Below are 17,500 nucleotides of genomic sequence, written 5' to 3' on the forward strand. Positions count from 1 at the left end.
TTCGTATATAGCATTTAGCTGGAGTACTCTGATGTGAGAAGAGAACCTACCAGTCTTGACAGATACAAATTAGCTGCTCAGAAAAGGGTTTTCTGACACTCTTTCCACTGCCCAAGAGTGACACAAAAACAGAAGAAATGCACCCACAGGCTGGTGATGTGAGCACTATGGAGGCCCTTCTGGCTGCCACCATATAAATACAGCCTTCAGCACCTCAAGATGTTGTTGTTGTTGCGGTTGTAGCTTAAGGAAAAAAATAATACACGTTTTAAGCCTCAAAGCTACTTCTTAAAGCATGAGAACTTCTTCCATTTTTTTTTTGCAGTCCGGCTTCTTCTGCCATGAGACACTGAAACACAGGTCATTCTTTTCAGAACAGTGTCAATGCTTCACAAAATGTGACCACTGCTATCTGTTTTTCTATCAGCTGCCTGAAGAAAACAGGTTAACTGATTTGTCAGCCTATGGGAAGAAAAATATACGACAACATCAGCAGACTATGAATCCTAGACCAACTTCTCTCCTCCTAGTCCCTGAAAGAATGCCCAACTGAGAGGAGAAGCATATCCATTACACTTTGAGTAGATTTAATCAATGAGAAATCTTAAATGAATATTTTAAAAGGGAGAGAACAGATTTTTCACATAATATTCCCATCTCCGTAAGTCCCACCAACAACCCAACAGACAAGCTCTGGAGGACATAAAGGCACCTGGACTCCATCTCCCACTGACAACAGGTAACTCATCCTGGTATCTGTTTGGTTGTTAAACTGCTCTTTGGTTAAAGGGGTGGGGAGAGGTGCAGATTTCAGTTTCAGCTGAAGCTCAGGGAATATTCAGCCACTCAAAATATCTTTGTGATTTAAAATGTGAACAGACATTTGAAAATAAATACATAAAATCCCGTCATGGATTTAGGATTAAGGATCCACTGTTGTAAGTTCAGGCTGGCTTTCTGCATCAGAAACCATAGGCAAGTAGTGCTTCTTTACTTATGAAGAGTATCAGATTTTATGCTGTCAATGAATGTTCCTGACAAAATGTTGGTGGCAATAATTTAACTTTTATGCTCACAAGAAAACCTACTAAACATTTTTACAGCTTTGCTTTCCATCACTGCACTGTGTCTAACCGAGTAAGGTCTTTTTACAACCATGGATAAAGACAGCCACTGCCAAGAGAAGCATTTTTATAACCCTTATTAGTAAGATTTTCTTAATGTTCAGGTATTTCACACACAATGTTCTTTCTGCTACCTAACAAGAATTGTGACACACAGGTCTACCATACTGAAGAAATAATAGCGTATGTATTCGATTTTTGTTTGTTTGTAGCATCTTGATTCCTTTCTTCAATTTATGAAATAGTCATACAAGGATTTCCCAGATCCAAGCAGCACTAGAGTGAATAAGTGAATCACTGGGCTTGCAGAATTTCAGAGAGGAATTTGGCTAGTGATCACAAGATCGACACTGCACGAAAATTTCTGAAGCTGCTTTCTGATTCCTCACATCCAGGGAGATTTCACTGTCTCCAAACAGATGTTTGTAAAAAGAAAACTGGAGTTATAATTTGGTTGGATAAGCAAATGTCTTCTGAACTGGGAACGGCAGTCTTCATGCAACAAAGTCCCAGCTTGAATAGCAGATGTGGCACTTAAGCAAAACTCCATTTAATTGTTCCAGATGAAAGGTCAAGATGTTTTAGTGCCTAAAGGAGCGCAGGATAGCACTTGAGCATCCTGCTATACCACAAGCAGATCCAACAATTACATTTTCAATCTCCAGTCTTAAGCTGTAATGAAAGATGTGCATATTTCTTCTCAGCAAATAATTGCAAAAATGACCACCTTTGAACAAGTCTGATTTTGTTTTGCTCTGACCTAGTTTCTTAGTTTCACACAGCCTCTGGGGAGGCTGTAGTTGCCAGTAGCCCCAAGGGACCTGTATGACTGTAGTGAACCCAAAGTAGTGAAACCATTTTGTCTCAATCACATCCTGTGTAAAGGTGTGCAGAAGATATATAGGTATTTACGGATATTTAAGAGCAAATGCATTTTCCCTGGCTCACAGGCTGTTTGTTCTGATGCTGGAGTACAAACACTCAATAAATGGTCAAACCGAAGCCTTAGAAATGCCAGTTGAAAGAGAACAGATATGAAATTACATCAGTTCAAAGAGTGCCCTTTGCAAAGACTTTGCTTATACCCGTAAAGAAGGCTTAATAAAGTGATCATGCAAATAGTCTGTTCAAAAATTTCACCAAATGCAAGTAGAGATGTTCACAAGTAGCTATGCCACAAAGAAGATGTTTGGCTTGAATAGAAATGTTTTCATATCAGTTCATAAAGGTGCTTGCTAAAAGAACCCCCCACTCTTACCATGGCATGAAGCTTCTATTTGGATCCATGGATGCAATATGTGACACCTTATTCTATTTAGGAGAATTAGAATCCAGCTTTAAGAATGAGATTAATCTGTTGATAAAAATGAATCAAGAATAACTTAAAATATTCACTCTAAAAAATAATGTAAAATGCATTTCTCTCCTACTGTAATTTGCCAGTTGCAGGACAGGTTGACAGGAAACCACAGAGAAAATAAATGACTTTTCCACTTAGCACTGCTCTGAGGAAAAGGACCGTAAATGCTCAGTTAGCACTTGCTCATCAAGCCATGTATGCCTGCAGCCTGGAAACTTGGACACATACCCTTCACCTGCGATCCACAGGCTCTTTGTTTACATTTGTTCTTGGGCTCCATCTCTACACTTCTGGTTGCTCATCACAGCAGGAACTGCGGTGTTGGCACAGTAGCCTCCCACAGCATCTGGCACAAATTCTGGGTCTTCGTTTGAGAAAAGACAAGGACACAGCCGCGTCAGGCACCTAAAACCCAAGCAGTGTTCCCATGTTCTCTAACATAGACTTTTGCTTGAAGAAACAGCCATGCTGCCATTCAAAATTGAGACGCATGAACAGCTTCTATCCTATCTATATCAAGCAATGCCGCTTGCATTAATATCAACACTGAGCTTGCTAGCAAAGTGGAGCCTGCAGACAGCTGGGAATCATGTATTAACATGCTAAGTAATGTTTGTAAGTAAATTCCACCATTTCATATATATAAAGGGCACCAAACTCTGTGTTTATTACAAGTTTCTGTTTTTCCCCTGTGGCTCTAAACCAAATCTCATTTACAAGTGAGAATGTGTTATCCTACATAGTGAATACCTGACCTTTTATTTCTACAAAGTAATTTCCAGAAACAAAGCCAAAGGCATGTACTGCTTCTGACAGGGTGACAGTGCAGCATTTCATATGCATATTTTCTTGGAAAAAGTATTTGGAAAAAGCTGTTGGAGACCAATTAAACTTTATCACCTGACTATGCATGCTCACAATAACAAGATTGTTTATTAATATGACTGCAACCCCAACACAGGCAGAGCTTGCCCAGAGTTATACAAACCATGGGTTTCAACACCTCCTCTAACAGGAAACTCTGCTGGAGAGAGGATACTTAAATCAAAGAAATTTGTGCAGTGTGATGGTAATGGAACATAAGTGCTTTATTGGTAGGGACTGCACTTACGTATGGGATTAAATATTTTGTTGAATCAAAGCCTTAGGACATTTCATTCCATGTTTACGCTTTACATTTCCCTTGCTATTTGTTTTGCTATTACATAAATATATCTCTGATAACTATATCAACCTTATATGGCTGCTCCCCAGACAGTCTTTAACTAACCATCACAAGATCCATAGTACTGTTCCTGTTTTACAGATATCTGCAGGATTGTTCTTGATAACATATGGGTTGTGACAACCAGGTGTCTGTGACAGGACACAAAATCACAGAATGGTTGAGGTTGGCAGGGCCCTCTGGAGGCCATCAAGGCCTTCTCCAGCAGGGCCACCCAGCGCAGGCTGCCCAGGCCCATCTCCAGGCGGCTTTTGAAGGCCTCCAAGGAGGAGACCCCACAGCCTCTCTGGGCAGCCTGTGCCAGGGCTCCTCACCCGCACAGCACAGAAGCGCTCCTGGGGCTCAGAGGGAGCCTCCTGGAGGCCAGTTTGTGCCCAGTGCCCCTGGTCCTGGCACGGGGCACCTCTGACAAGAGCCTGGCTCTGTCCTCTCTGCACCCTCCCCTCGGGTATTTACAGACATGGATGAGATCCCCCTGAGCCTCCTCTTGTCCGGGCTGGGCAGTCCCAGCTCTCAGCCCCTCCTCACAGGAGAGGTGCTCCAGGCCCTCCATCATCTTGGTGGCCTCTCTTGGACTCTCTCCCGTAGGCCCAGGTCTCTGGGGGGCCCAGAACCGGACCCAGTGCTCCAGGCATGGCCTCACCAATTCAGAGCAGAGGGGAAGGATCACCTCCCTCAGCCTGCTGGTGATGCTTTGCCCAATGCAACCAAGAATACCGTTAGCCTTCTTCATGGCAAGGACACATTGCTATCTCATGTTCATCTCGGTGTCCAACAGGACCCCAGGTCATCTGTTGCTTCCAGCTGAGTGGGCCCCAGCCTGTGCTGGTAACTGGGGTTGTTCCTCCCCAGGTGAGGGTCTCTGCCCTTCTCCTTGGTGGACTTCACGAGATTCTTGTCAGCCCACCTCTCCAGCCTGTCCAGGTCTCTGTGTACCGTAGTACAGCCCTCTGGGGAATCAGCCTCTCCCCCTAGTTTCATGTCGCCTCATCATATTTGTGATTAACATTAGCTGTGCCCCACAATACCAAAAACTTTCATTGCCTAAAGTCTCGCACTGACTGATAGGTCAGTTTTCTTCAGTCACTGAGAGGTGAATGCGAGCAATCAGCTTTAAAATTCAAAAAGCCTGAAAGTGAAACCTGGGCTTGTCCAGCATGTTCTTACTATTTTTTTCCAGAGTATGCTTATTTCTGGATTACTAATAGAGGTGAGTATCTAAGGACTTCAGTAGCTTTCAAATGTAATGCTAAGTTAAAATGATTTTAACATCTTTTGGAATAAAGACTGTGTTTGTCCAGCAGAGGGAGACTAGAGTTTTATATAAACATAATAGAAACTCTAAGCATAACTAGGAAAAAAAAATCTATCAGCTACAGATTTTAATATAGTTTTTGTTTTCTAAGACATAGCTCCCTAGATCATATAGAAAGCTAAATACATTAAAAACCTGATGAAAATCATACTTTAAGCCATATTATAGTACTGGACACTGATGAAGGATTCACAGCCTTCATTCCAGTTCAAGTGAGATCCTGTATAAATAACAACAGAAAACATTTTTTTTTCTAACATGATTTCAAAGTCCTATTGTGATTCTTGATTAAATTTAAAATGCACTCTTTCACGTGCTTTCTTAATACACATATGATCCCTGAAACACTCATTGCATGGGAAGTAGGGTAAAAAGCGATAATATAGAAATGTTAGGGCTTTCCATTAGCTAATGAAAGAGCATCTATTTCCAGAAATCCAGTCAGAGAACTGTCTTCAATAAGAAATGTTCTACTAATACTTTAAAAAAAAAAAAAAAAAAAAAAAAAAAGCTTCATATACTAATTGGAAATATATTTTATTTCTTAGATAATCCTTTTTCCATTTTTTTCAAGCTAGAAAACCTAAAGCAAATCTGCTCTATTTAATAGGGGAAAAAAAATATTTTAAAGGAGATATCACTTAAAGGAAAAAACAAAAACAAAAACAAAAACAAAAAAACAGATCCAACCTCTGGAGGGCTAAAAGAAAATATGTGTTTATTCATCTAATTACTTCTAGCTTTGACTCCACTGTAGTGCTGTCTGTCTGTGCTTAACTCCTTCAGATGTTCTAGTCATTAATTTATGAATCTCCCTGCTCATATTAATAATGATACTAATGTCAAGGGCAGCGCGATATAGGCATGGAAAGCCATAAAGCACAGCAGCAGCATGTATTAATGGGGTCCTGAATCAGCCAAATAGCTATGGGTTTGCAGGCCATACACTTCTGCTTTTCAGTTCACACCAAGCAAGAATTAGAAGAAACTCTATGCCACTAAATAAATGTAAGAAAATGGTGCAAATGTGCCATTATCCCTGAAACAACTCCGGTGACAGTGTGCCAAAGGAAAAATGAATCCTCAGACTGAGGAGAAGTGGAGGCAGTCCAGTATGTATTGTGAGCAGCCACAGGAGGACTTTGGTGATCCTGTGCAATTGTATTCCTGAGTCTCTCTGTGATTAATCGTTTTGTGTGCTGAAAAGAGAATTTTACCCGGAACTAAGTGAGAGACTCTTACACAATTAACATACAATGATAAATGAGAACCTGTCGGCTTACCACGTGTAGATCAAGGAAGGGAGATGAGGACAAAACTAAGATAAGGGTACATCTCTCCTTCCTTTGTACTCCCTTTAAAGGATGATCAGATACAGACTTCTGGCCTTTCTGAAAGCCCAGTGACTATGAAACCTAGTGCCAACTAACCCAGCCTCACTGACCATGCCATACAGCAAAAATGTTCCCAAGGACAGCCCAACATACCCCTCATTCACAGCCACTCATCAGCCACACTGCAGTCTCCTCCTGTTACTATTTCTGATGAACTGCCTGTAGCTCTCCATTCCTAGATAAAGATCTAAGCATTTTCAGCCAGGCTAAAATAAAATAAAATAAAATAAATCCCGTGTGCTCTACAGGGGAAAACACCTGCCAGCAGTTTGCGCTCAGGAAGAGGTCAATGAAAACTGGGAAGAAGCTCTTCACAGACAGTGCCTGGTGTCTTTAGAGGAGCACAGTAAAAATATGATCCTGATATGGAAACTCAGTCTCTGGGCTGGCTTTTCCCCTCTCACCTCCCTGTTTCACCACAGGAGAAATCCATCACCCATTGCCTACTTTGTAAGCAGTTTTAAAGCTGCTGGTAGAGTTTTTGACCCAATTAGAGCTTATCTGGCACAGAGCGCTGTTCACAGGCTGCTCAGATTCACAGCTGCAATAAAGGAGAGCCCCTTGATAAAGAGTTCTTGGGTTTTTCTTTGTTCAGAGAGGAAATTCAGCTGGCTTATTTTGGGGATTACTGCATGATCAAGATAGTTGCATAACTAGAAGGATCATAAACACCATTTTGAATTAACAAATGAACCCTCACGTGCAGGTAGGAGAAAGATTAGTGAAGTCAACACAGGCTTCTGTAGTGGGGAAAAGGGCAAGGCCTCTGACTACAGAACTCGAGAATAACAGCCACATAAAAATGATGTGCAAAACAGAAAAAGAAATATTAGGCTTTAAAACATATTCTGTGCTTGTTCTGTGTTATTTTTTAGATCTGATGTTGTCAACGTTCGGAACAAAACCATCATGTCAGAGCCAAAAAAGCCAATGAAGTAGATGGCTTAAAACCAATTGAGAAGTCTTTTGACTTCTTTCCTAGTTTCTTTGCTTGTTTCCTGATTCTTTGGAAACCTTTTCTGAAATTGCATAGGGAATGCTGCCAATTTGGTGTGTGTCCCCATCTCCTTGGAGGGGACCCACTAACTGTATGCTATGACTTACATGGGAAAAGCCATCACCCTGTCCTTCTCTTTCCCCTTCTCTCTCACAATTGCACATCTGCCCTACCTGTCTCGTTCTGTTTGCAGTATCCTGCACTCACCTTCTCTCTTCCTGTCCTCGTTCTTTTATCTGCATAGTTTTACTATGTACTCCTCTGTACTGGGAGCCTATATAAAGCATTATATTTGAAGAATACTATGTACTCCTCTGTACTGGGAGCCTATATAAAGCATTATATTTGAAGAATACTATGTACTCCTCTGTACTGGGAGCCTATATAAAGCATTATATTTGAAGAACCAGCGATCTTGAACAGTCCATGTTGGCTCTGCTGGGCTTCGTACAAAAGCCCACTTCACTAATGTAACCTGTAATTTATAAACTCACTGGGAAGGGTAAACTGCATGTGGACTGAGGGGTGGATTGCTGATTAGCCCACCATACAAGGGTCAGATTTGTGCAAGGATGGCCACATCCCCCTTTGATTTGGATGTATGAATTATCTTTTAAAAATGAGATAACAGAAAGATTTTTTAGATAAAAATGTTGCCTGGCCACCCAAAGGATGAGCAAACAGGAGCTTGAGGCCTCACAGTGCTTGCATGCCTTCAGTGGAACACAGAAGCGATGCCTGATAACAATGCTGTCTCAAAATAGTTTTCCATTCAAACTTGCTCGAGTTCAGTTGGAGTGACCTCCCTTTTGCCTCAGAAAAAGGACAGCTTTTCCCAATGCATTCAAACATTTCAGGATGTCTGCAAGAGCAAGGAACTAGATATTAAAGTGACATTGGCAGTCTTTTGGCAGCCAGTGTTACTATGCTGTTTATGGCTCATCTGCAGCATGCCGTTTCTCTCCCAGAACCTCATATAAAGATAGGCAGGGACTTAAATTTTATAAAGAAACATTACCTCACATGCAGTGATCCCAAATCCCCTAGTCATGCTAGCTGAAAAGTAAGCCTGTGTAGAAAACTCTCTATATCAAAAACAACTTGCCCCAGCAATGAAACTGACCACATCTATTAAATGAGCATTGTGCAGTATATGGTGAAAAATGAACCAAGTTTCTTTCAATTCACTCAGTCCTGTTGATCTTAGGTGTTCACAAATAATAAACTATTCTAGCAACTTAGATTAAACATTAGGAAAAAAAATAAATTATTCCATGACTACTGACATCAACACAGACAAGTTAAAATAATCTTGTTGGAGGTACTAGCCGACACCTAATATTGCCAGCAAAGAATCATACTTTACATGAGAATTTAAAGTAGTTTTCCTTCACAGGATTAAAATATAGTCATAAACTAAGCCAGGAAAAAAAAATGTTCAGGAGTTGTTTGGTGTTGTATTTCTTCCTTTGCTCTCCTTACACTCATAGGAGGAACAGAAACTCCACCCAAGCTTTCATCCTACTTCTGCCTGAAGATCTAAGCAGGTGCACAGTCATCAATACAGCACAGGACTGAGGACGTTCAAGCATGAGAAATTCTCTGCCAAGTTTCTTTCTCCTTTTTCTTTTTTTTTAATTTCTTGGGTAAGTGCCCAGACACCAACTCAACCGCTTGCTCTGCTCAACAGAATCTATGTGAAAACAGGTGTGAGTAAATAAGAAAATTAAAGGAAATATTTTGGCAATGTTTGCTGTTGAGATTGAAATCTGACTTTTGTCTTTTCTGACTGATATTTGTAATTGAGATTATTTGTGTAGTCTCCTCGTAAGCAGAACTTCCCTCTGACCAGATTCTGGAGCTCTGAAGTTTATGGCTAAAATATTCCCCAAGAGAAATCCTGAAAACAGTAACTAGTTACTGGAAAACTGCAAGATCAGCACTAGATTTAACTAGATCAATTTGAATAATTAATGTATAACAACCTTTAGTTAATCATCTATTTGTTTCAGGTTATTCATCTGCAACAAATTCCAATATTCAGCAAAGAATCCTAAGAGTGAAAAGCTCCAGGAACAAAACACAGAAAAGCACTGCAAATATTTTTTGTGAGTATGAGACCCAAAAGATGCTATCAGGAGTTTCTGTTCTTCTTCTTTAAGAAAGAAGGGTTGGGTCCTATGTGCTGACTCCAGTGGGAGCTTTTAGGCTCTGTTCTCTTTTGAATCACATCCCTGATGACTTTTTTGTGCCTTTCAAAGGCCACTAACTTACAGTCGGCACTTTACACAAATATGTTTGCTAAAATATTTAAAGCTAGAAAGAATGTATTTTTTTTCTCTTTCTGTATCTGAGTAAATGGAGTGTTTTTTAAAGATGCTGAGAGTTACCAACAGCAATATGCCAAGCGTTTCTTAAAGTTAGATCCAGATTTAAGGAGCCTAAATATGGACCCAAATAGGTCAAATCATAGGCAAAGAAATCAGAGGATATGGAATTCATTCAGCAAAAGAGAACCTGAGAATGGGTGAGTAAATTTGGGTATTTTTTTCAGAGCAAACATTAATTTCCATGCTTTTCATTCCACGTGCAGAACACAATGGCCCTGGATAAAATGGAAAAATTGCATCTGGAAGATGAAATGATCCAAACTGAGCTGTGTGAATTGGAAGGTATTCCCTTAACAAAACCAATATACAGCATATGGGATCAAGTGTGGAACTTCAAAGCCAGACCTGACGATCTTCTCATTGCAACCTATGCAAAAGCAGGTTTGTGTGTAGAGGAAATAGAATAGAAAAGTTTGAGATAGTTCTTACTATTGGAATGGAAAATTATATTATTCTATTGTGACTGATATTTGTTTAATCCCAAAATAGACATATTTTAAAGATGTGAAGCTCTGCCAGATGTGGTGACCTACTTTTGATTTCTTTGGCAGAAATAATATCAGTGTATTACTATTGAAGTTCACACCATCAAAGTCTAATTACATATTTGCTTTGATTTAGATTATATACATACATATTAATGTACTATAGAACTTTTACAAGATTTAAGGAAGCTTGGTAAAAATCATCATCACTAAGAAATAATAGAAACCGTTCAAGTATGAATTGTATTATGAATATGGCAAATGACTTGGTGTAAACCAGTACTGATACCTGGAAACAGGTTACTTATTTTAAAGAAATAACCAAATTTACTTAATAATTTCAGCCATTAAAATACCCACCATTAATCTTAGCTATCCGGTATTTGTATTTTTATGTATTAATTGGACCCTTAACTCGTTAATATTTCTCTTCTTCATTAGGCTCTTTATATTTATATAAAGGAAAACAATGAATAACAGGCATCCAATATTAATCTTGGATGAACAAAAACATGTACAGTTTATAGGATTCAAGAACAGACTGGGTAACATTTGATGATCATAAAAAATTAATGACTTGAATTAGCAAGAATTTTTAAGTGTTGTTTCCAGCAGACGAAAAATAACATAAAATTATTATTACTGAAAATTAATTACTTTTGAAGGTAGGAAAAAATAGATTTTGCTGAAAGCTTTCAACTTATTTCTAGTATACTGAAAGCAAAAGCATACTATTTTAATCAGCCTGGATTGAAATATCCCAGCCATTGAACTGAGAAGAAATAAAGTTAGGAGTCCATTTGACATTATTTTCTATCTGCCAGAACTGCACACTTCAAGCACCATATTAAGGACTGGGTTTCCTGCCCACATTGCTTTCTAGGATATCCCTTAGTCTGTTCCCCAGATGACCTGATACAGTACCTGAGACGAGATGTAGTTAACCCAGTGACCACAGCTATAGGGGAAAAAAGGCACCCAAGGGACACAGTTCTGTATCTCTTACAAGATGTTGCATTAGCTCAGGCAAATGAAGTAAAATGTTGTGCTGAAAATTCATTAATGCATTTCAAACAGGAACATTGAAAATACTGCAACTTTTTTATATGGCTGTATTTCATACATTCAAACTGTATGAAATTTTTACTCACTCAAAGTTCAGGTATTTCATTTTTTCATTCAAATTTTGAAAACAAGAAGTTATATTAGCTGAATTTTTTGAGGGATGAAAATTGGGATATGTGAATTTCACTCTTGTTTTCAAATACTACAGTCTCCAAATTGTATTATGTGAGTTTATCTCAGAGATTTCCTCATTACTGGAGTAGTAGCGGAGAGGTTTTCTGTTTGCAAGAATAAACCTGTCCAAAAAAAGAATCTCTGAAACAGGTCTTTGGAAATTACCTTTGCATTCCTAGTTATGCTTTTTTTTTTCTCCATGGTTGTCTCTTTAAATTTTGTCACTCATGTGCTGTGCTGTTCCTTCTTTCTTTGAAATGGAGTCCATCCATCTGACTTTCAGTTCTCCAGCAGAAGAGACTCTCATCTCTCCCTGAGAGAAATATCTAAACATTGATATTTTCAGGTACCACATGGACACAGGAGATAGTGGATATGATTCAACAAAATGGAGACATTGAGAAGTGTAGACGTGCCAGTACTTACAGACGCCATCCTTTCCTTGAATGGTATATGCCAGAGCCTTCGCCTAATGGTTACTCAGGTGAATATCAAAGAGGATAGGTTTGTATGTTAGACAAAATGAAGCAAAGCAAACATCCAGAACTGATGCCACATTTTTTTCTGGGGAAGGTCCTGCTTTATTTGCCCCTGTACTATGCGCTATATCAGGCATCAGGGCACAGTTCATCTGGTTTAGCATAAACATCGAGTGCTACTCAAGCCAACGCAAGGCTGACAGATAGGGCACAGGCCCTGCTGAAGACCATGTGGCTCCAGAGTGGCATCTGAAAGCTGTGTGTGATAGATACAGTACCTAACACAGCAGCAGATGGGCATCACGTGGAAACACGGGTGCAAACTGAATCCCATCCTGTGACTAGGAGCTATATGGAATGGAAACCTATGTCTTGGATATATTCCCAAAATGTGGATGATGTGTTTTCTGTGGGTTTGCTATTGTTTTGAGTAACTGCTGTTAAATTCAAGGGTCTAGTCATCATAACAAGCAACTGGGCATTCAGGGAATTGGCAGGCCTGACTGTTCTGCAAAGACAGCTCCCTGCAAGACCCTTCCCCCAGCAAGGACTCCCATCCCATACTAACCATTAAGCCAGACTCTCTTCACATTGGAATCCAAAAAGCTTGGATGACTGCAGTAGAAGTGCTACTTTTTGTCTTCTAATCCAGACTGCATTGACATAAACAGAGACACAAAAAATGATAGAAGTTGACAGAGGATGCTGGCAAATAAATGAGAGAGGTCATGACAGACACTTGGGGGGGGGAAATAACATATCTCCACATATCCCCAGATATTCTCATGGATTCCCATATATCCAAAACTACTCACAATCTACTCTGCATACAATATGAACTTTATCCATCATTCTCCCAGCTTTTCTTTACATGCTATCCAGAAAGTCTAGTCAGCTACTCTGTTATTCTCATATCCTAGGAGAAACAAACAAACAAAAACAAAAAGCAAACAAACAAAAGAAACACCTCTTACTTGCAAAGAAAAAGGAGATCACTAAATATTGTGAAGGAAAAACATTGGGTGGGTAAAAACAAATTAGTACTCATCGTTATCCCTCGGGATGCATGGCTTAGACATGAGCCCAAGAAAGCAAAGTGAAGATATGAATTAATGTTCTCCCTTTTCTTCTTGAATACATAGGTACAATGTTGTCTATGTTACACTGCTACCTAATTGCTTTCAAGAAGTCAGTCAAAATCTCACCTATGAGAGTAGCAAAGAAGTGCTAGCAGAATGTAAAGAACAGGTCAGTTCTCATAAAATGTTATTCCATAGGCCTGGAGCTAGCTGAAGCTATGCCTTCTCCACGAACTATAAAAACTCATCTTCCTGTGCAGATGGTGCCCCCCTCCTTCTGGGAACAAAACTGTAAGGTAAGGTTGAAGAGGTAGGACTCAGTCTACTTCAACTGGAAAGAAAGTGATATAAAACAGGACTCAATATTATTTCCAGAGTCTTTGTGAAAACTAAACTCAGCTATCTTCCCTTTATTGTGCGATGTCTGTGGGAAACTAAAGAAGTTATGACTGAGTTATCTGAGTCTTTCTTGCAGTTTTCTCTCAGGAGAGGCCCAAAATCTATGTCACAGCCATGTGTAAGCTCATATTTCTCTCTCTCTTTGTCTCTCTCTCTCATTTTCATACCCAATAAAGATAATCTATGTGGCGAGAAATGCAAAAGACAACCTGGTGTCATACTACCATTTCCACAGAATGAATAAAGCACTTCCTGACCCAGGAACCATGGAAGAGTTCATGGAGAAATTCATGGCTGGAAAAGGTGATAAACTGCAATCGGTTGTATAAGAGATTTTGTTCATTTTAAAAATGCACGACATTGATTTATCTATTTCAGCTACAGTTTGAAATCCAGTGCTGACACTCTGTGGAAGAATATCCACTAAAGGTGTTTTAGTAGTAGCTTCATTCAGAGGGTTTTATAGTACCAAAAAGGTGAATCCTATCTTTAAACTCACATTTTGAAAAACAATTGCTGCTTTTTATTCCACTACCATTCAAAAACATATATGATGATTTTAAGGTAATCCCTTCTCTCTATAAGGTTAAAAGAAACCTGCTTGGAGGATAGCTGGGAAGGAACAGCAGCTCAATGGCTGTACTCTAATGTGACACACAAGAATGTAAAACTTAATTTTGTATAGATTGTGCAGTATGAATTTGAGATAAGAGAGTTTTTTTTACCTCAATTCACCTGTCTAAAAATCAGGCATCTGAACAAAGCCAGTCATCTAGCTAAGGACAGGCAACCCCAGAAACTGATTCTTCCTCTTCTAAAAGAGATGCTGATATCCAAGAAATAAAAACCTGGTCATTTGGATGACGGTCTTCAGTTTGGGTCGGTAAAACTTCCATAGGTCCTTTTTTTTTTTGCCACCATGTAGGCCTAGAAACACCACTGTCTGGACCAGCATGAGAGTCTCATTTCTAAATGAGACCTTGTGTCTTGTGTTTGACAGGCTGAGCTTGTGAGCCCTCTGTCCCAGTGCAGACGTTTAGAATATAGGAACCTCTGTCCAAGCTAGTCATCTCGGTACTTGCTGGAGAGAAACAGGCACTTCTGATAGCACACTAAATAGTTAAACCAGTTAGGAGCATAGAATAATGCAGGTGGGAAGGGGCCTTTGGTGTCTGTCTGGTCCACTCCCCTGCTGAAAGCAGGGCAAATTAAAAGCGGTTTTATCCAGTCAACAAAATGAGCCACATTCTGGAAATGTCTGCTTCTCTCCATCAAAAGGGCAGCCTAGATTTTTCATTCAGGTGTAAGCATCCGCAGTTAGACATCAATCCTGCTCTGAGCATCCATATAACTGAGGGATTAATAGCATGAAGGCTGTGTTCAGTACAGAGCACAGCAGTCATGGCCACAGTGATTCAAAACCAGCTAGGAAACACGCAGACACTGGTTATGGAGGATACGTGAGTGCCTAAAGACAGATCGGGCATTTATAACTGCTGCTGCTCTTCTCCTTTTTCAGTGCTTTGGGGCTCCTGGTATGACCATGTGAAAGGATGGTGGAAGGCAAAAGACAAGCACCGTATTCTCTACCTCTTCTATGAAGATATGAAGGAGGTAAAGACTGAATGTGTGTTTATAGAGCTTTTCTTGAAACCTGAAAGTTTAGTAGATATTATCTACACTCAACAGTTGTCTATTATAACATTAGTTGTATCAGACTTCTCACCCCAGCAACAACCGTAGTGTTAACACTGGGATTTCCTTCTTTTTCTTCGCTCTATATCTTATCCCATTTTCTTCTCTCTGCAGAATCCAGAGAGACAAATTCAGAAGATTATGAAGTTTATGGAGAAGGACTTGGAACAGGAGGTTCTTAACAAGATAATCCATAACACCTCTTTTGAGATAATGAAGGAAAATCCCATGGCAAACTACACTAAGGATTTTGTGGGATTAATGGATCACTCAGTTTCCCCATTCATGAGAAAAGGTACTGAGGTTTATTACTGGTATCAATTCACTCTTCCTGGTATAATTCTGCCTTGAAATAATCCTTCCCTTCAACTACAATTCTCTTGTAAGTTGTGGCTAATGGGCTTCAAGAAATACTGGTAAAATATATATATATTTTTTTTCCATAGGAGTTGTCGGGGACTGGAAGAATTATTTCACTGTGGCACAAAACAAGAAATTTGATGAGGATTATAACAAGAAAATGGCTGATACATCTCTTGTTTTTCGTGTCGAATTGTGATTATTAGCAATGGGAGTTATTCTTTATGACCTATCGGCCTTTCCATTTTATGTATTTTGCTTTTCCTTGTGTCCCTAATATTTCAATATCTTTCTTTCACATACCACTGATTTTTCATTATGATGAGAGTGCCCGAATTATGAGGAAGTTTAGACTGGTCTATCTGAAGAAAATAATCCCTCTCTCGATACTTGTCATCCAACCCTCCCACAGTAACTTTTAGCATTAACTAAAATATTTCAGACATGTTTTGAGTTTGTGTCATTGTTAAACTGCAGCTGGCATTTTCAAATCAACCTGGCAATTTTAAATGAGAAATTAGGAACAAAACAAAAAAAAAAAGTGTTGAAAGAATACACAAAGTGTGGGCATTCCCATGCTGTGCAAATATTTACCAATAAATAACAATAAACAATTTTAAAAGGTGGTCAAGTATAAACAGAGCAACAGAATTGCAGAAAGTAGAATAACTTCCTTTTTTTTTTTTTTTCTTTTCTCCTTACTTTAAGCTGGACATCATAAATGTCATTGAGATGAAAGCAACATTTCCAAAAACACCAAATACCCATTAATTCCATTGACAAAACTTGCTAAGGAGCTATATAGAGGTGTTTATCTGTAATCCATCTGTGGAGGTAGTTGTCCTTACTGCATCAAGTCAAGAAGCTCTTGCCATTGTTGCCTTTTGAAACGGATATCACCAACTTCTGTAAATATTTGGAAAAGTTGCTATGAAGCAGGACAAAAGTCACTGTGGCATATACTTGCCTCTTCTTCACCTTTGCAAATGCGTTCATCAAATATATCATTACCACTTCCTCCTTTTCTTTGCTCTTCTCTTGACCAAATATGCAAACAGCCTAATGAGGACTTTTAGTTGCAATAGGGTCTGGTCAATACTATCACATAATACCTTAGCATTAGCACTGGCGCTATAGCCATTCTTTGGTAGGAAATTAATTTAAACAATATACAGCCCTTTCTTATCATAGACAACTGTCACCAATCCACTTCTGAAGAGTTCCTGTTTAACTGCATTTGCCCTCTGAATGTCAGAGGGAAAACTACACAGACTGCCACAGCCGGAGGAAAATTCTGTTTTAGTCTCTATAGCTAAACACAAAATGTTTGCTGTGCGTATTTTCTCTTTGGTCTGTGGAAGGTTCCAGGGATTTAATAACAGCAGCCACTGCCAGCACACACAGAGCATTTCAGGCTAGCGATTTAATCTAAATATCTAAATTGAATGCAGTTCTCTAAAGGGCACCAATATCAAGTTTGGAAACAAACAAAAGGCTTCTCATTAAATGTGGAAGTTACATTGTCAGCTCCCAATCCAATGAGTTTCCCTTAAAAATGCAGGAAGCACTGGAACTAGAAGCAGGCATTTGCTATACAAGTGCAAACGTAGGTATTGGGAGGGCTTTAGGTGAATGGAGATTCCTGCCTCCATAAAAAAGATGTCTCTGTAAGCCAACTACCTGAGAAAAAATCATCTGGCAGAGGTGCTGCTGTTTGCAGCAAAACTAAATATGAGCCTGGGAAGCTTTCTGTGGCTTCTCTAGTTTTTGTTCATTATTAACTTACTGTCACCAGAACGAGGAAAAGGCGTTGCCTGTTCTATGGCATTTTTTCATTCTCTTGGGTCACTCCATGAAATCACATGAGTCAGCTGTTTGTCAATCTAATCCTTGTTCAGGGTCATAGGAGCCATCGGTAAATGGAAAAAATGCTTAACTCAGCAGTTGGGTGACATTTTA

At 39.4% G+C, this 17,500-nt stretch overlaps 1 protein-coding gene across 3 annotated transcripts; it reads left to right on the forward strand.

The window, feature by feature from the left end:
* Positions 1 to 5,756: 5,756 nt before the first annotated feature.
* LOC121059694 (sulfotransferase 1C1-like) lies at positions 5,757 to 16,095 on the forward strand. 3 transcript variants are annotated; one of them, XM_040536816.1, is made up of 10 exons: positions 5,757 to 7,124; positions 8,906 to 9,061; positions 9,428 to 9,523; positions 10,009 to 10,186; positions 11,876 to 12,013; positions 13,286 to 13,383; positions 13,663 to 13,789; positions 15,006 to 15,100; positions 15,296 to 15,476; positions 15,628 to 16,095. In XM_040536816.1, the coding sequence occupies exons 4-10, from the start codon at positions 10,015 to 10,017 to the stop codon at positions 15,738 to 15,740; spliced, it is 924 nt and encodes a 307-aa protein (XP_040392750.1). In that variant the 5' UTR covers positions 5,757 to 7,124; positions 8,906 to 9,061; positions 9,428 to 9,523; positions 10,009 to 10,014; the 3' UTR covers positions 15,741 to 16,095. The 3 variants fall into 3 exon arrangements, with proteins under 3 accessions (XP_040392750.1, XP_040392760.1, XP_040392769.1); XM_040536826.1 differs by lacking the exons at positions 5,757 to 7,124; positions 8,906 to 9,061 and having other exon boundaries at positions 9,357 to 9,523; XM_040536835.1 differs by lacking the exons at positions 5,757 to 7,124; positions 8,906 to 9,061; positions 10,009 to 10,186 and having other exon boundaries at positions 9,512 to 9,942.
* Positions 16,096 to 17,500: the final 1,405 nt, after the last annotated feature.

The sequence above is a fragment of the Cygnus olor genome, chromosome 1, assembly GCF_009769625.2.
Source record: "Cygnus olor isolate bCygOlo1 chromosome 1, bCygOlo1.pri.v2, whole genome shotgun sequence".
NCBI lineage: Eukaryota > Metazoa > Chordata > Aves > Anseriformes > Anatidae > Cygnus > Cygnus olor.